The 19,341-nt window shown below is 46.2% G+C and overlaps 1 protein-coding gene across 1 annotated transcript in view; it reads left to right on the forward strand.

Moving 5' to 3' along the window:
* The first annotated feature begins 13,439 nt into the window (after positions 1-13,439).
* PPM1L (protein phosphatase, Mg2+/Mn2+ dependent 1L) overlaps positions 13,440-19,341 on the forward strand; it is a 203,910-nt gene continuing 198,008 nt past the window's right edge. The window contains exons 1-2 of the mRNA XM_056849945.1: positions 13,440-13,463; positions 15,272-16,002. Of these exons, the coding sequence (XP_056705923.1) occupies positions 15,600-16,002 (403 nt within the window). The 5' untranslated portion in view covers positions 13,440-13,463; positions 15,272-15,599. The remainder of the gene's footprint in view (positions 13,464-15,271; positions 16,003-19,341) is intronic.

Here is a 19,341-nt window from a genome sequence, read left to right on the forward strand (position 1 = left end):
CTTAATAGGGGTGGGGCACAATGACATCCCTTCCAGGTTTACCTGGAATCACTGATTGCACCAGGGCACTCCAGCACTCTCCTCCAAAAACTCTATGGTTTGGGGGAGAGTGCTAGAGCATCCCCAATATGATGCCGGTGCTTTGGGTAAACCCGGAAGTGATGTCATCATGCTGGGTGCATGGATCGCTTCCCCTTCAGCTGGCCTGCTTCCGCCTGCCGACCAGCTGAAGGTCAGTGGGCAGCCTGGTAATTTCCGGGCAATTGCCCGCCATTACCGGGAAGATGGCAACCTTATGGAGGGTGGTGGTGTTTAGATTGGGAAAATGGCACAGGCAGAAAGGCAGAATAGCTCCTACCCCAATTCTACGTTTCCAGTCACATTAGCAACCCCACACTTAGAAGTTTAAAAAGGTGGTAGGGGATCCTGGCCCTGACCTGGATGGCCCAGGCTAACCTGATCTCATCAGATTTTGGAAACCAAACAGGGTCAGCCCTGGTTAGTATTTGGATGGGAGACCACCAAGGAAGCCCAGGTTTGCTATGCAGAGGAAGACGATGGCAAATCACCTCCAAACATCTCTTGCCTGGAAAACCCTGTTGGCTGTGATTTTACTGCACTTTACACACACACACACACACACACACACACGGGCTCCTGATTGTGGATCTTCTGCCTCTCTTCTGCTGTGACTCACAATGATGCAGGCTGTATTGACAGGATTCCCGTTGAAAGGTTTAATATTCCCCTGTATGCTGCTCTGCAAGCTGCTCATGTCCTTGCACATAAACAAGCCCTAATTCTACACATATACCACCAGGTGTCAGCTTGCTAGTTAGAAGATAAATCTGAGAGGTGCTGTGTTGTGTCTGTGTGTGTGTGTGTATGGTGCCGACAAGTCACTTCTGACTCATGGCGACCCTATGAATCAATGTCCTCCAAAACGTCCTATTGTTAACAGCCTTGGTGCTAGAGTGCTTTATTTATCTATTACTATAGCTATACTATATATTAGTATGCATCCTTGGACTTATGAGGGAGATGAATCAGTTATTAACTCAAAAGCCAAAGTGAAAAAATTATTTTTTAATATAATTATTATTGTCATACCCAAGAGATGTGAGGTGCTTTGAAGCTCACTATGGAGTCCCCAATACTCTGGGAACACCACTCTTTCCCAGGGAAAAGGGCCATAAAATGCACAAAGTGTCAGAAAATCAGAGATGAGTTTCCATGAGGAGATAACCGTTTGCCCAAACTGCCAAGAAGGGCAAAGTGGATAGCTATTGCCAAAACATGAGCTGGGCAACGAAACATGTACTACACGAACTCTGTGGTGACTGGAAATAGGAGCCTATGGTTCCACAAGGGGAAAAGACTCCCCAACTTCGGAATGGGTAAGGAACTTCCAGCCAGCTAGGGCAGGAAGGGTTAAAGGTCTGAACAACTCATTAACGTTGTTCAAATGCCAGAGATCATGATCAGTGCTTGTTCCATGAAGCTTCCAAAGCAGGGATGTGGAGGTAAATGACTGTAACTTTAAGGTTAGGCTGGACTCTGTGATGTTCCTTTCCTTTTCCTGGATCTATAGCCTAAACTGGCTTACAATCATCTTCCCCTCCCTACAACAGACACCCTGTGAGGTAGATGAGGCTGAGAGAGTGTGAGTAGCCTAAGGTCACCCAGCTGGCTTTATGTGTAGGAGCCAGTTTGTTAAGCTGTAGTAAAATAAAGCCATTTCTTGTTTAAGACAGCAGACTATGTTGAAATACCTCCCCACGCACCAACCTGCTCGCAGCATGCACACAAACACACAGAGGAGGGGGAGTTGGAAATATAGCCCTCTGCACAGGCACATCTTTCTATAAACCTGAAAAGTGCCCCAGGTTTGCAGAACAATCTGAAATCTAAAAACAAACAAACATTTGGGGAGGGGGGCTAAAACTCCAAAATGATAACAGGAGCACCTGTAGCTTTAAGAAACATATGTTATCAGTGGCTGTTGCTAAGCAACCACAACGATATTGCTAGCTTTCAAGACTTGGTTTCTACAGGCATGTAGAGGAAGAGCCCTTTCCATGGTGGTTTTGGCTTTTGAGTGAGGACTCATTAGGGCCAAGGCCACCAGAAACCACTTTCTCAGGATCATCTGGGATAAAGCTGGCAAGCAAACCATTTATATAGGGTTGGCAGGTCCCCCCTCAGCTCCTGCAGGAGGTTTTTGGGGCGGAGCAGAGGCAGGGATCGCATGTGCCGGGCTGTGCTGACATGCTGAAGAGCCACATTGCAACGGGCCTGTTACCACTCAACTGGGAGATTGAGCAGTAAAAGGCTCGTTGAAATGCAGCGCTTCCGGGTGTGAATTGGAAGTGATGCGATCGTGTCAGTGCGGCTGTGCTGGCACGCTATCCCTACTTCCAAGCTGGGCACTGGATTTGCAGGCAATTGGGGAGCGACCCGGCAACCTTACATTTATAGCACATTTCAACTCACCAAAACTACTAATGTGCAACATTTTTATTGGCTTGCCTTACCACATATACCCATGTTAGATATTTATGGTCTGTGAAAGAAAAATAAGAATTTAATACAGCAATATATTGCAACTTTCTTTGAAAGGAAAAAAAATGTTAGATGTACTTGCACAGTTCAACACTCCTTTGGCAAATGGGATCCTCCCAGACAGTATTCAGGGACCTTTGGACCCCAAGTTAGTAGGATTCTGAAAAGTAGCCAGCAGCACTGCCTTTCAGGAATTTGGGCTGAGACAATAAATATTTGTCTGAGCATTAGTTCTCTCGCCTTGTCTGATGTGTGGGGGAAGAGGAGGAGGAAAGGAGTAAATGGGCTAAATGTTGATTCTCTTTGCAAGTCAATCAACAGGAAAATGAGAGCTGATCCTCCTGTGAAGTCAATGGACCAGTAAATCGAGCAGGGGACAAACCCATAATACTGAAATTAATGCCACAACTAGATGTACATATTACAGTGTTGCTGCCTTGGATGAAAAAGGATCTGATCATTTCAAACACTAAAACAGAGTTCTGTTTCTCTGTCATGATGTGGCTCCCTACATGAGCGAGTGTGTACAAAACATACAAGACAAACTGTGGTTTTGTAACACAGTAGAATCCTGGCTACATAGATCCCTCTCATAAATTACCTTTTTTAATTGGAGAGTTGGGGCGGGGGGAGGAGGAAGAGATTCAAATCAATAAATGACAGCACCCTTGTGGCGTAACAAACAAATGTGAAGATGCTTCAAATAGAAAAAAAGTTCAAGGTAGTTTGGTTTTCAAGGTAACAAACTAGGGATGTCAGCATCCAGGTGGGACCTGGGGATCCCCTGGAATTGCAGTTCATCTCCAGACAACAGAGATCAGTTCCCCTGGAGAACATGGATACTTTGAAGGGTAGACTCTATGGCTTTGTACCCTGTTGAGGTCCCTGTCCTCCCCAAGCTCTATCCCCAAATCTCCAGGAGTTTTCCAACCTGGATCTGGCAACCCTACCCCCCACCAGTGGCCTGGGGAAACCTGGCAACCCTATAACAAATATATTCTAATAGTGAAGTCAGCCAAATCTGAGGATACTTAAATTCAGTGTCTTGAGCTGTGAACAAGCAAGACAGATCTTTCTACAAACCTGAAAAGAGCCCCGGGTTTGCAAAAAAAAGTGAAATTAAAAAAAAAAACATTGAGGGGTTTAAAAACCCAATAATTATAAAAGGAGTGCCTGTAGCTTTATGCAGCAGATTCCCTCAGTGGCTGTTGCTAGGCAACCACAGCATTACAGGCTTCAGTTTTTGTGAGTAACAGGTAAGGGGAGGGACAGGGTCCTTTCTAGGCCTATTTTAGCCTTTGGGGGAACTGATCTCCATAGTTGGGAGATCTGGCGTGATTCCAGTACTTCTCCACGATTCACCTGGAGGCTGGAAACCCTAGAAGGAGAAAAAGGAAGCAGGAAAAGGGGTGAGGGTATGGTGGATTTCAGAAAGAGGAAATAGTGGGAAAGGGGGAAATCCTTGCAGGTACCCACTTAGTTATCCCAACAACTTTGCAACCAGAAGTTGTAAATCAACTGAATCAAAATGGCAATGAACACAGTAATATTTGTAGAGACAGGATCTTCAGTGCCCTTCAGAAAGGACACTTGGAACAAAAGCAAATCCTAGCAGACAGTGCCCAGTAACAAATGGAAAGAGAAAGTCCAAAATGTTAACTTACAGAAGTGCAGGGCTGGTTCTTCCCCATATGCTCTTTCAAGAGGGGTGCCAACCTCCAGGTAGTAGCTGGAGATCTCCTGCTATTACAACTGATCTCCAGCCGATAAAGATCAGTTCACCTGGAGAGAATGGCCGCTTTGGCAATTGGGCTCTATGGCATTGAAGTCCCTCCCCTCCCCAAACCCCGCCCTCCTCAGGCTCCGCCCCAAAAACCTCCCGCCGGTGGTGAAGAGGGACCTGGCAACCCTATCTTTCAATGGCTCTTGCTGCTGCTCTGGATGCTTTTCCCCCCTCTGGCTTGGGCCTGGAGAGAAATTCAGCTCTCGCCCCTCTCTCTTCTGATGCAGGCCAGACTGACTCATGGGAAAGAGGTTTAAACAATATCTAACAGTTTGACAAACTCTTCCTTTATAATATCACCTAAAAGGAAAATTCTAATATGCAATTTTTCCTTGCCTGGACCCTTCACATACCTGAAAATTAGCCGTTCCCTCAGTTCAGCACTAGGCCTTCTCTCTCCTGATGCAAGTCAGACTGACTGACTGGGTGGACCTCTTGCAGTTGGTAATATGTGAGCAACAGCAAACCATAGTTGGTGCATATTGTGGTGTGCTAACCAGCTTCAAGCCAGCATTTGAGATTCTTGTTTGGCATGCACCCTCATCTAAGCCATTGTCTCTAATGGACTAAGGAGTATATACCTTTGCTTAGGATAACACCAGCAGCAAACCATCAGGTCCTGAAAGATCACAGATATACGAAAACATTGTGTACTTTGTACTTTCTCAAATATTAGTTATCAGTACCACTAGTATAACCAAAATGGGCTAGCTCCAGGCTACAATTCTGTTACAAAACTGTACGGTTCATAGAGTTGCCATTGGATTTTTATGGACATATGTAGTTTCAAAGTAGAGAAAAAACCCGAGAACCAACTTTCATGTAATTAGAAATATCCACAGGGCACCATTTGCATTTCTATATGAGCAATGAATTGTTCAGCAATGGTGAACGTTATTCTCTACATTTTGGAAAGTATTTTATTAAAGCTTTCATGAAACTTAGCATTTAACTTAGTTACATATCACCAAGAGAAGCCACAATGTAGTAGTTTTAAAAAAAACAAAAACCCAAGGGCAATCATTTTGGAGCAAATCTTGCTCGAGCAGATGGACTAAATAGGACACTAATACAATAAACAATTCAAATTGGATTTACTTTGAAAATGCACAGCATAAAGCCAGAGAGAGGCAATGAGCTGTTTCTACTCTGACAAACAGACTGTACCCTAGATTGCAGTTTTTAACATAATGCAATCTGAACTATTACTCAAATGCTTCCCATTTAAGAGGAACTGCTGTTTATCATTTGTATAACACTGAACATTGTCAATGGAGCAGATGATCCAGTCTGAGGGTCTTACTGCCTGCATTCGGGGATTGTTCCAGTACAACCCCTGGGCCACATTCAAAAGACTTTGGTGGGCAACTGGGAAAGAAATGTTTCGTGGACTGCTATCAGAGCTGTGCTACCATCAAGCAAACAAGAGCTGGTCAAGGAAGAGAAATGTCAGCTTAGAGCTTTCAATATGTCTTTATGATACTATACAGATGCATGTACCATCTATTCATTTAAAGACAACACAAGAGCAATATAAGGAGTTGGAGCCGGTGGAACTTTCTGTTGATGGAAGAAGAAGAACATGCTCTCAAGTTGCAACTAATTCATAGTGATCGCATCCATAGGGCATTGCAGGCAAGAGACAGATGGGGGTAGCTTGCCCTTGCCTTCCTCTGCATAGAGGTACTGACCGTAGCCAACCCTGCCTAGCTCCCAGGCCCCAATGAGCTCAGGCTAAGCTGGGCTATTTGGGTTGCTCTGCTGATGGAAGGGGGAGCCAATTTCACCAGACCTCTGACTCCCCCTGCATGCTGTTCCTGGGAGTCTTCTATTCCACAGGTGCAGCATTTCAGAGGACATTTTGGGCAGGAGCTAGAACAGGGAAGTGGAGAAGTCCTGTTCTTCTGACGGAAACCCCTTCCATCAGCAGAGGTTTTGTGTGGGATCCAACCCAAGCTACCACTCTACCAAACCACAAACAAGAACTTCAAGCATTCCTAGATCTACTCTATGGTTGTTACCACGTCTTGAAAAGCAAAACCACTTTAGAAGGAAGCCACTTGTTGTTGTTTTTTTGCTGGATACAGGAGTTTGGTGGAAATTGATTTAGAAGCATGATGAAGTCTTTCAAAATATCAAGAAGCTGATGGCCACTGACCTTGCTCTTGCTCACTATGCTGGAGCCAGTGACTGAGATGCCTCACTACTCGGCACTGAAGCTACCGGTATGTGTGTGTAAAGTGCCGTCAAGTTGCAGCCGACTTATGGCAACCTCAGCAAGGGGCTGTCAAGGCAAGTGAGAAGCAGAGGTGGTTTGCTGTTGCCTTCCTCTGCAGAGTCTTCCTTGGAGGTCTCCCTTCCAAGTACCGACCCAGATTACATTCCAAAATCTGACAAGATTGGGCTATACCAATCCTTTCCCTTCCATTGGAGCTATACTCAGTCACATATGACCTAACGGTATACTGATGCACCTATTGCTTTTCACTAAGTAACTTCAGCTGAGAAAAACTAGGGACAAAACGATACCGAAGCATTGGCTATCGATGTAGGAGTGAAAAAAAATTCATAGTTACTTCTACAGTAGCACTTTGAACTGAAACAAGCCTTTTTTTTTTTTCACCAAAGAAATCCCAACTGGAGTATCAGACTTCATACTTATGACCGCATACATATCTACCACCTTGGGCAAATTACAGGAAACCCTGCCTGCCGTTTTAGACGCCTAATTGCACTACTCCTTGCCTCAGCAGGAATTGTTTAGACAAAATGACTGACTCCTACAGGGAGATCATGCAGTAATTCCTGAAGAAGAACGCCAGATCATACTGTCAACACTGCATGCAAAACACGATGTGAATGGCAGCCCTAACCAGAAGCTAACTGTGGTCTCCAAAAATGGATAATGACTGAGAAAGGTCATGAGAGAGTCTGACACTTGCCAGGCTGCCTGCTACAGTTCATCAAAATCGCCAAAGGAAATTGCCTTTGCTGTATTTTTTACAGCAAGAACTTTTTGATTGTTGTGGGTTCTTCTTCTGAATGGCTTGAGGCAACCATTGTTCTGGGACACTTTCTTCTTGGACAGTCATGCTGTGCTCGTCCTTGGAGTATTCCAAGAATCAGCCTGCCGCAGCTTCATCCGGACTAGCATAATTGCATCTCATTGTTCCATATGGTTGCCAACCTCAAGGTGAAGCTTAGAGATCTCCCAGAATTACAACTGATCTCCAGACTGGTTGCCATGGAGAAAATGGCTGCTTTGAAGGATGGACTGTATGATACGGTCCCTCCTTTCCTCAAACCCGGAGGTGTCAATCTTATTGATTCAGGCCAAGGAATGAGCTGAAGGAAAGCAGAATGGAATACTGGCCAACCAAGACACTTTCAGTTTTCTCAATATTTAATCCCTTAGTTTATGAACTTAGACCGATCATGAGAGGGAGAGCATCTTGGCCATCTTCTGGGCATGGAGTAGGAGTCACTGGGGGTGTGGGATGGAAGTAGTTGTGAATTTCCTGCATTTTGCCCTAGAGGACCGTGGTGGTCCCTTCCAACTCTATGATTCTATGACAGGATGCAGCCCATCTGAGTTCCTTATGAATTATATCAAGGTTGACCTAACCCATAATACTCCTAATCTTGTGAGAGACTTACCACTCAAAAAATAACAAGAATTCCCTTTCAGTATCCAATATCGTAGAGGAGCTTGTGTTGTCTTGAGTCTATGGAGCTGAGTGGGACCATCCTACATAAGAACGACCATGCTGGATCAGACCAAGGTCCCATCAAGTCCAGCAGTCTGTTCACACAGTGGCCAACCGGGTGCCTCTAGGAAGCCCACAAAGAAGACGACTGCAGCAGCATTGTCCTGGCTGTGTTCCACAGCACCTAATATAATAGCCATGCTCCTCTGATACTGTAGAGAACAGGTATGCATCATGACTAGCATCCATTTTGATTAGTAGCCATGGATAGCCCTCTCCTCCATGAACATGTCCACTCCCCTCTTAAAGCCTTCCAAGTTGGCAGCCATCACCACATCCTGGGGCAGGGAGTTCCACAATTTAACTATGTGTTGTGTTATCCTCTCCAAGAGCAAAGGCACACAATCTCTTGGTTCCAGCCCAGGCAGCTACTGTGAAGTCCCTGAGCCTCACTCAGTTGGAGCAGACCCGAGCACCCTCTTGCATGCGCCTGTTTGTCGGAATCGGTGGCAGGCACAGAAGCTTTTAGAAATGCTGTGTTCTTTTTCATCCTTGTAAGCTAATGACTAAATGAAAATTTTATTTATTTATTTATTTATTTATTTATTTGCCAGCGTTGGTGCAGTGGTTAAGAGTGGTGGACTCTAATCTGGAGAACCGGGTTTGATTCCCCACTCCTCCACATGAGTGGCGGACTCTAATCTAGTGAATTGGGTTGGCTTCCCCACTCCTACATATGAAGCCAGCTGGGTGGCCTTGGGCCAGTCACAGTTCTCTTAGAGCTCTCTAAGCCTCACCTATCTCACAAGGTGTCTGTTGTGGGGAGAGGAAGAGAAGGAGATTGTAAGCCGGTTTGGTTCTCCTTAAAAGGTAGAGAAAGTCGGCATATAAAAACCAACTCTTTCTTCTTCTTCTCCTCCTCCTCCTCCCCCTCCCAGCATTTCCTGACCAAGGCCAGGCTCAGAGCGGCTAACATTCAACAGCAATTAATCATATTCATTTCAAATAAATACAACATACCAATACATTAACTATGATTAAAAGACCATTAATAAGTTTAGAGGATCGTAAAGCTCTTTGAGGGGTCTATCGGGAGAGGCGGTCCATAGGTACAACGGTCCCAAATTGTTTAGAGCTTTATAGGTCAGTACCAAAACCTTAAACCTGATCTGATATTTAACCCGGAGCACTGGTTGAATATGTGCTCTCCATGGGGTCCTCGTAAGGACCCTCGCTGCTGCATTCTGGACCAGTTAAAGTTTCCGGAGCAGCCTTAAGGGAAGCCCTGTGTAGAGCAAGTTGCAGTAGTCCCGCCTGGAGGTGACCGTTGCATGGGTCACTGTAGCTAGATCTGGGGGGGGACAGACAGGGCACCAGCCGCTTAGCCTGGCGAAGGTGGAAAAATGCCATTCTTGGCTACATTGGTGACCCGTGCCTCCATTGAAAGGGAGGCATCCAGTGTCACACCCAGACTCCTGACGATTGGCACAGGTGTTAGTTGCGCCCCGTCAAGAGTTGGGAGCAGACGCCCCATCTCCGACCCCCCTCGGCCCAGCCACAGGGCCTCCATCTTTGATGGATTTCATTTCAGCCAGCTTTGTTCCAAACGTGTTCACCACGGCCTCCAGACACCTAGCCAAAGTATAGATGTTCAGGTTAGTACTTCAAAAACAAATTATGACTAGTACCTTTTGGGGACTGTCTTGCTGGTACCTCTGCAACTTTGCACTGACTTAAGATTGCAGCTGGAAGAGACTTTGCCTTTTGCAGTAACCAGCGTAGTAATGGTGATAGAAGGGTTGGGGATAAAACAGTCATAGTATTCTGTGCTTTTTTTACTGCAATTGGTGCAAAATTATTGCAATAGGTTTCTGCTTTGTGGGCTCTGTCCATGCTGCTGCTCTGAGAAACTGGTTTGCGTCAGCTCTACTGAAAGAAAATGATTGAGCATAAGAATGCCCGTACATTTAGGAGAATAAAAAGAACACGAGGTAAATTATTCCTTTGCGATAACAAGAGAGCAGCCCCTATTTAGAAAAACCACCAAATTATCTTTCAGATGCAGGCTGTTCATGAACTAGAAGCCAGTGCAGTTAGCAGAGTCATTTTCTCTAAATAACCATGTAGCTCTGACTGACCTGCTCAAATAAATAGCGATACATTTGATGGGGGAAGTTCTGAGTGCAAGAACCGGTGAACTTAACAAGCATCCTTAAAATAGCTCTGGTTGTTTTTATATGTGTGCTTTTTGCTGCAATCTGCTGCCATTGCTAAATACGACATTTTCCATGACATTTTCCTCTGAAGAGCTGCATGTAGAACCAAAAAGGGTTCTGAGAAAACTGCCAGGGATTGTCACATTATCTTGTATGGTATAAATAAACTTGGAGTTTAGCATTATGGCTGATTCCTTGGCCATTTATGCATGGCTGTTTCCTTGCGGTCACCCAGCTGACTACTTCGGGGCTTTGCCTTGATTATGCATGTATTTTCCGTCCATCAGAGGTTGCCTCGTTCTCCCCTCCCGTTTCCATGCATTTTGCCCACGTTTTCTGGATTCATGTTTAGTAGAGTTGCCAACTTCCAGGTAGTAGCTGGAGATCTCCTGCTATTACAACTGATATCCAGCCGATAGAGATCAGTTCACCTGGAGAAAATGGCCGCTTTGCCAACAGAACTCTATGTAGGGTTGCCAGGTCCCTCTTTGCCACTGGTGGGAGGTTTTTGGGGTGGAGCCTGAGGAGGGCGGGGTTTGGGGAGGGGAGGGACTTCAATGCCATAGAGTCCAATGGCCAAAGCGGCCATTTTCTCCAGGTGAACTGATCTCTATCAGCTGGAGATCAGTTGTAATAGCAAGAGATCTCCAACTAGTCCCTGGAGGTTGGCAACCCTAACTCTATGGCATTGAAATCCCTCCCCTCCCCAAACCCCGCCCTCCTCAGGCTCTGCCCCCAAAACCTCCCACTGGTGGTGAAGAGGGACCTGGCAACCCTAGGCCATTTATGCACGGGAGGTTTTGCCTTGGATTTGCCGCTCTCTAGATGCATATTTTCCCCATCCAAATTCTTAAAACTCTGCATGGGGGCTTATTGTTGAATTCTGAGAATTCAGATGGGGGAAATGTGCATCCAGAGAGCAGCAAATCCAAGGCAAAAACTCCCGTGCATAAATGCCCCTAGTGTTTAGCCAGCATCCAGAAAACCCGGACAAAATGGAAACCATAGTTTTGAGAGAGAGTGCTAGAGCATCCCCAGTACAACGCTTCTGCATAAACCCAGAAGTGATGTCATCACACCACGCACACAGATCGCTGACCCCAAGTCTGTCTCTGTGAAGCTTTCACCAGTTGCCAGGAGGGATCTGGCAACCCTCATTATACCCCACTGGGGTCCCTGCTCTCCCCAGACTCCACCCCCAAATCTCCAGGAATTTCCCAGCCTGGAGTTGGGAAGCCTATGATCCATGGATATTTACTCAGAATTAAGACAAACGGGATCCAGTGGTGCTTACCCCATAGTATGTGTGTTTAAACGTACTTGAGAGCCAGCGTGGTGTAGCTGTCAAGAAGAAGAAGAGCTCTAAGAGAGCTGTGGGTAGCCCAAGGTCACCCAGCTGGCTTCGTGTGTGGGAGTGGGGGAACAAATCCAGTTCACCAGATTAGCCTCCTCCGCCGCTCATGTGGAGGAGTGGGGAATTGAACCCGGTTCCCAGATCAGAGTCCACAGCTCCAAACCACCGCTCTTAACCACTACACCACGCTGGCTCCCTCAGTGGATTCTGATCGGGAGAACGGGGTTTGATTCCCCACTCCTCCACATGAGCGGCGGAGGCTAATCTGGTGAACAGGTTTGGCTTCCCCACTCCTACACATGAAGCCAGCTGGGTGACCTTGGGCAAGTCACACTCTCTCAGCCCCACTTACCTCACAGGGTGTCTGTTGTGGGGAAGGGAAGGTGATTGTAAGCTGGTTTGAGTCTCCCTTAAGTGGTAGAGAAAGTCGGCATATAAAAACCAACTCTTCTTCTTCCAGATGGGTAGCACCGTAAAGCATGTAAAAGCAAAATAAAGCCGGACTTCAGTGGCACGTTAAAGCCTACCAACATTTATTCCAGTGTGAGGTTTTGTGAGTCCAAGCTCACTGAGGAAGTGCGCCTGACATATTAGATTAAGTGCGTCCTGGCTCGTAAAAAAAATAAATAAAATCTAGAATAAATGCTGATACTCTTTTCTTTTTTAAAAATATTTTTTTATTTTTCTTCATTTAATATATCCATAAAAACAATATAATAATAATACTAAAGAGAGGAACAAATAGTATTCTAATTTAACAATCAAATGACTTCCCCCTCTCCCTCTTCCGTCTAAAATTAAATTGTATAATCTTTTGCTAAAGGGACTAATCCCAATATTATTTTAATTAATCTGTTCTTGCCGTATCCAACATTATGAAATCAATGCCTAATATAAAAATTAACACAAAGTATGAATAAGAGATTAGATCAATGAAAATCCTTTAAATGGTCCCGTTAAAAAATAATGTTCACAGTACATTCTCCAAGCCTCCCATTCCCCCCCAAAATTGTTCATTATCATTTGGATTTATCAAAGCTTCATTTATGTAAGCTTCGCCATCTCGGTCCATTCCAGCATCTTTTTTCATCCAGTCTTTTTTATCTGGTATCTCAACTGTCTTCCATTTAGCTCACTGGTTCCCAAACAGGGGTCCGTGGACCCCCAGGGGTCCGCGAGAACTAAATTAAGGTCCGCGAAACAAAGTTATAAACCCATAATAAATTACTATTTTCAATTAAAAGTTCTCTATTATAAAAATATATATTCAAATATTATTCTAAGCTTAAAGTTTAACTAACAGTTACGATTAAAGTTTATTTTCAAATTCTCTGAATTTTTATTTTGAACCTTGGGATCCCTGCACTGAACAAAAAAGTCCTAGTGGTCCCTGGTCAAAAAAAGGTTGGGAACCACTGATTTAGCTGCATATATCAATCAAGCAGCCGTGGTGGCATAAATCAATCAAAAAAGTTCTCTGAGCAAAAATAGTATCCGGGATCATACTCAAGAGTATCATTTCAGGTGTTTTAGGAATATTTTGCTGTAGAGTCAACCTACAACGCTGGTACTCTGCTTCCTGCCCCCTATTTCATTTCGCAGCTCCCAAGTCGACTTCTCCCTTCCCCCACCGGTCGGCAGAGGGCGCCCGAGAGCCACCCCGCTCCGGAAGGACCACAAGCCCCAGAATCCTTCCGCCCGACTTCCTGCCCATCGCCCGAACGCGCCTCGGCGCGAAGGCTCCCGGGATTTGTAGGCCACGGCGGCCCGAAGAGGCGGCGCGGCGGCGGTCGAGCCCAGCCCAGTGGGAGGGAACAGGCGAAAGAGAAAAGGGGAGACAGGTACCTCGCGGGGGGCAGCAGCTGGGGAGGGGGTAGCGGGCGGAGGCTGGGGGGGGGGACGAGGGAGGCCCGGGATTGCAGCTATTTGGCCGCCTGCTTCTTTGCAGCAGCAGCAGGGAAGAGGCACGAGGCGCGCTTTCCCTGGGAGTCTTTGCATGTAAATCTCTGCACCAGTTCCATTAGGAAGGGGAGGTGGGAGGGGGGGCTGGTTCCAAGGGGACATTGCCACCTGCCAGTTTGCTCTCCCGGACCGCCCCCCCCTTTCACACGTCCCAGGTGGCGAGCCCGACCCGGCAAGGGCGCGCGCCCCCTCCCTTCCCCCGGTGAAAGACTTGGGGGGGGGGTCTTCGCAAGTTCCAGTGGGGCGGTGGAGAGGGGGCTGCAGGGAACCCTGATCGGATGCCCAGTCTTAAGGGAGAGGTGGCAATTCCTTTGCGAGGGGAGATTTGGGTCCATTTTCTGCTAGATCTACATTTCGCAGTGGGTCGCCGTGTTGGTCTGTCTGCAGAAGTAGAAAAGGGCAAGAGTGCAGGAGCACCTTAAAGACTAACACAAATATTTTCTGGCAGGGTGTGCGCTTTGCACCTTAAAGTAGCACCTTAAAGACTAACACAAATATTTTCTGGCAGGGTGTGAGCTTTGCACCTTAAAGTAACACCTTAAAGACTAACACAAATATTTTCTGGCAGGGTGTGCGCTTTGCACCTTAAAGTAGCACCTTAAAGACTAACACAAATATTTTCTGGCAGGGTGTGCGCTTTGCACCTTAAAGTAGCACCTTAAAGACTAACACAAATATTTTCTGGCAGGGTGTGCGCTTTGCACCTTAAAGTAGCACCTTAAAGACTAACACAAATATTTTCTGGCAGGGTGTGCGCTTTGCACCTTAAAGTAGCACCTTAAAGACTAACACAAATATTTTCTGGCAGGGTGTGAGCTTTCTGAAGATGTGAGCTGTGGCTCACAAAAGCTCCTACCCTGCCAGAAAATATTTGTTTTAGTCTTTAAGGTGCTCCTGGACTCTTGCCCTTTTCTACTACTGCAGATCTGAAGAAGTGAGCTGTGGCTCACGAAAGCTCATACCCTGCCAGAAAATATTTTTGTTAGTCTTTAAGGTGCGACTGGACTCTTGCCCTTTTCTACTACTGCAGATCTACATTTGTGAGGGTTTGTTTTAGCTCTGGGAGACTCTAAAGGCTGTTTTTTATTTGCGGGAAATGGGGGATGAGCTCCTTTGCTTTTATGCCGCTGTCAGTTTAAAGTGCCCCGCTGCCAGTCACCCCCTGAAAGTGACTGGCGTCCCTCTTTGATTCCTTTCAGCTCCCTCCTCTGCCTCTTACCCTCCCGGGAGAAGGGCTTCAAGGCGTGCTCCTTTCCGCTTGGAGCCGATACAGCCCCCCTGGCCTTTCCACTGGGGTTTTCATTGTCCCCCTGTTTCTCGACTGGCCGGTCGCCTCTCCCAGACCCTTTGCTGCCAGCCCTTCTGGACCGCAGAGGAGCCAAATGTTCCAGCCAGGTTTGCATTAGCAGAGTGCAGATTGATTTACTGTCCTCCTTCCGAGCCATCCCTGGGCAGCTGGGAGCGAGCACCCCGGGAAACAGCCCCGCTAGGAGGGAGGTGGAAGAATTCTTTTGTGTGCTTATAGCTGGCTGGGACAGACTTTGTTTTCCTTCCCCTCCTCTCTTCCAGCCCGGCTGGCTGAAAAGCTCCGCGGTAGCACCCAGAGGGCCGACAGCTTTGTGCCTGTCTTCCTTTGCCAGCTTGGTAGCCCCGGTATCCTCAGGCGCTGATCCTTGCTGTCTTCCAGCTGATCTTCCATCTGGGAGCCGTACGCTCGCCGGGAACAGAAGGGGCGAGAACGGGAGACGGCTAAGCCTGCCCTTGGCTGCTGCGCGGGAGAATGTGTTGATCTCTCCATCCGAGCCACCCCAGCCATCTGTGACTGAGCTCCCTGAAACCGAGGTGGACTGGGAGGAGGAGGAGGCAGCTTTAGCAGCAGTGGATAACCCTGCCCTCCGTGGGTTTGTATTACTGGAGCATGCACTGATTTGCTGCCTGGTCTTTAGACCCATCCCAGTCGCCGGGGTGCGTGGTGCATGGTGCGTGGGGGGGGGGATCCACTCTTTCTGTAATAAATGATAGAGGATACCATGACTTTGCTCTCTCTGCTGGGTCGGATCATGCGTTACTTCTTGCTGAGACCAGAGACCCTCTTCCTGCTATGCATCAGCCTGGCCCTGTGGAGCTACTTCTTCCACACGGATGAGGTCAAGACCATCGTCAAGTCCAGCAGGGATGCGGTGAAGATGGTGCAGGGCAAGGTGGCCGAGATCATGCAGAACGACCGGCTGGGGGGCCTGGATGTGCTGGACGCGGAGTTCTCCAAGACGTGGGAGTTTAAGAACCACAATGTGGCTGTCTACTCTATCCAAGGCCGGAGAGACCACATGGAGGACAGGTTTGAAGTGATCACGGACCTGGTGAACAAGACCCATCCTTCCATATTTGGGATATTCGATGGGCATGGAGGAGAGGCAAGTTTCCAGCTGTCCATGTTGGGTGAATGGGCTTGGCTGTAACCTTCCCCCCGCCCTTACAATTTGTAAATGTTTGTGGGGAAGGAGCAGCAAATGTTTGGGTGGAAATGGGGAAACAAGCTTAATGTTGTGTGTCTGTTAGCATCTCTGGCTTTGGTATTAAAGGCTGCATCTGAAGTAAGTGGGGAGGACTTAGACCTAATGTCTTCTGTTGTAAAAACAGATAACAAACACCAGCTTTTGCTTGAAGTAAGCCCTTAGAACTAAGCAGTGGGTGTTTGCATGATGTTATCTATTGAGGAGTGACTTCTGTGGGTGCATTAATGATTTTGGTTATGTCAGTAAAGTAGCAACTTTATTGGCATAAGGCACGTTTGATTGCAAAACAAGAACAACTACGAAAGAAAACATTTCAGAGAGCCTAATGTTCTTTTCTGGGGAAAACAAAACAAGCCTGAAAAATGTTCTTCCTTCTTTCTGGAAGATCCACATTCTTGTATTGCCCCTTTATTCCACCACCTTCCCCCTCCTGCTGTAGAAGTTTTCTTCATACTACTTTCTGTAGCCTCTATTGCTGGACAAGGCAGTCTCTTTGGTCTTGGGTAGCAGTTCGAATGGCATCTCTAGCTTGCCTTCTCTTTGCAGTGCATATGTGGAAAGGCTATTTTGCTGGTTGCTTTTGCAATTCTTAACAAGGAAAAGGAAACCCAGATATGTTGAAGACGTTCTTAGTACCGCTCTGCAACCCGCGTAGGCTTTTCAGCAAGATGATGAGGAGAGAAGTGTTTGTTTTGGTTGGAAGGGCCAGCCGGGGCATGTTGGGGAAGGGAGAGGCATGATGCTAAAGTTAAACGGCAGACTTTGTACCAGCTGAAGCACTTGGCATGCTGTTTGTTTTTATTTGCCTCTGTGCTCAGAGACGAGGGTCTTCGGGTTTCCTGCAGCTGCTCTGCTGAGTCAAACTTACAAGGGAAGCTCTGATGGTGAGCAGGCACCGACTGAGCTGCCCAAGGATAGCAGCTGTTCCTATAACTCCTGATGCGCAGTGTCTTCCACCACCCTTCTGTGCACAGAGTCACATAGCGGGAAATGGCCTCTGAGGCTGCCCGACCCAGGGCATGCCTGCTGGGAAGCAAATACCGTTGAATTCAGTGGTGCTTATTCCAAACTATGTGCGTGGAGTCGCATCCGAATTCTTCAGGGAATATAGGACTGAGGGTAGGGCTCCACTAAGCCTTGCAAATAGCAATTGCATTTCAAATCAGTTGATAGTAAACACGTTTGCCAGGTGATCTTCTGTTGGACAGACCTCTCCCCTCTCCACCGAAGCACGCAAGTATGTGTGTGGAGTCACGTGCTGCCTTAGCTTCCCCAAGTTCTCTTGTGCAGGTTCCACTGAAGGGGGTTGGTGCAGTGGCAGAGCACATCAGTGTGTCCGTGCCGTTCTTCGTATGAGTGTTCTAGTGCTAAGTTCTGTTAATGAGAGTCCTGATCTCTAATGGTATTGGGGTTTTTTTGTCTTTTGTTTATCTTTATTAAAGCAAATGAACAATGAAAGGAAATATAAAATACAATGATACATAAAACACGTAACCATCCCGTTTCCCTTCACAACCATGGACACAGACATCCTTTATCAGCATAGGGCCATTAGATTAGATTGTTTATTTACGGCCCTTAGCCAGATAAAACCAGCAACATGGAATAAAATATTCTTACAAACAAAGAATTACAGTCCGAGTCTTATAACACTTAAAAAAAGAAATTACAACCAAGACACTTCTGCCAATTGGGCTAAGAGACTGTTCTATGGCATCAAATTTTCATTGCTGCTGAGCAAAATTTCGCAACCTATAAAATGATTGAAGGATTATCCCCTTGTAGGAGCAACTCAATGTTTTCTCTTGCCCTGTCAGGTCCCATTCTCAATAAGAGGGGCTCAATAAACTTAGAACATAGGGCCGTTACGGTATGCCTCGGGAGAGCATCTGCTTGGCATGCAGACGGTCCCAGATTCAATCCCCGGAATCTCCAGTTAAAGGGACTAGGCAAGTAGGTAATATGAAAGACCTCGGCCTGCCACCCTGGAGAGCCGCTGCCGGTCTGAGCAGACAATACTGACTTTGATGGACCAAGGGGCTGATTCAGTATAAGGCAGCTTCATGTGTTCATGGTATTCATTGATACTGGTTTTATTGTTGAATTTACTGCTGATAATCCCCCCCCATTTTGTGCATTATCTTTTTTTTTTAACACTAATGTTGGGAGTTGCCTCAAGAGTAGAAATGCTAAGAATGCAAGATAGAAACACATTAATAGCATTTCTCCTAAGTCTTTCCTCAGGAGGAGTTCTTGTGAATTCTGCCTCTTGAATTAATTTCTATGCCTCGGATGCTCTTTTGGAGACTCCCTCCCCTTGAAGTCTGCGTTCATCCTGTTTTGAACTACAGCTAAAAATTTGTGGCAGAAATACAACCACTAACCAAACACTCGCTTCTGCCCAGTGTTTTTGAGAATTATTTTCTTCCTACCGTCATTGGCTAGCCAAGCCATGTATGGAATAGTATCTGAGCTCCGTTTGAAAAACGTAATTGAAAACCTGTTGTAGATAGAAGCCTAATACTAGTATTTTGACTTTGGCCCGGTACATAACAGCAATTGGATTAGACTTGATTCGTAGGAGTAAACTGTGTTGGTTAATGTTGAGTGTATTTGACCTCAGAAATCATTATTTAAAAATTATGTAAGATTGCCAGGAAGTGTTTTGTGTAAGTATAATGCGCACTATTGATCCGTTGTTAATACTGAACAAAAATATCCCAAACCGCTTAATGTGCATTAATTACCTTTTATGCAGTCTATTTTCCTTAACTTGGTTTAAGAATTGAAATTGAGATGCCTGTTTCTTCTTTTTGAAATCATGCATGCATGTTGGCAGAATGGGGATTCTGTGACTTCTTACATTCTGAATGCTCGATTAAATAATGGTAGTTAGTCTAGACTTACTAATCTTGAATGGGAAGAAAGGTGCACTTGTGTTTATGTGGCCTTAAAATGGGATTTTCTCAAACCGGAATGTCAGCCCTCCTTGGAGAAGAAGGGGGAAGTGTCAGGGTTGGAGATAGGTTGGAGAAAATTGAGCCTGCTTGTTTGCTGCTTAAAGCAATGTACACAGAGTACACAGAGTGAGCCATCAGAATTGATCCTGGTGTGGGAAGAGGGTTCAGGTATCTAAGAGAACTACTCAGTTTCAGTTCCTAAAGGTGGATCACTCCAATGTTGGTTTAAAATTGGTGTTTATAATAACCCCCTCTGACACAAGATAAAGCATGCTCTAATT

This window comes from Euleptes europaea, chromosome 5 (genome assembly GCF_029931775.1).
Source record: "Euleptes europaea isolate rEulEur1 chromosome 5, rEulEur1.hap1, whole genome shotgun sequence".
Classification (NCBI taxonomy): domain Eukaryota; kingdom Metazoa; phylum Chordata; class Lepidosauria; order Squamata; family Sphaerodactylidae; genus Euleptes; species Euleptes europaea.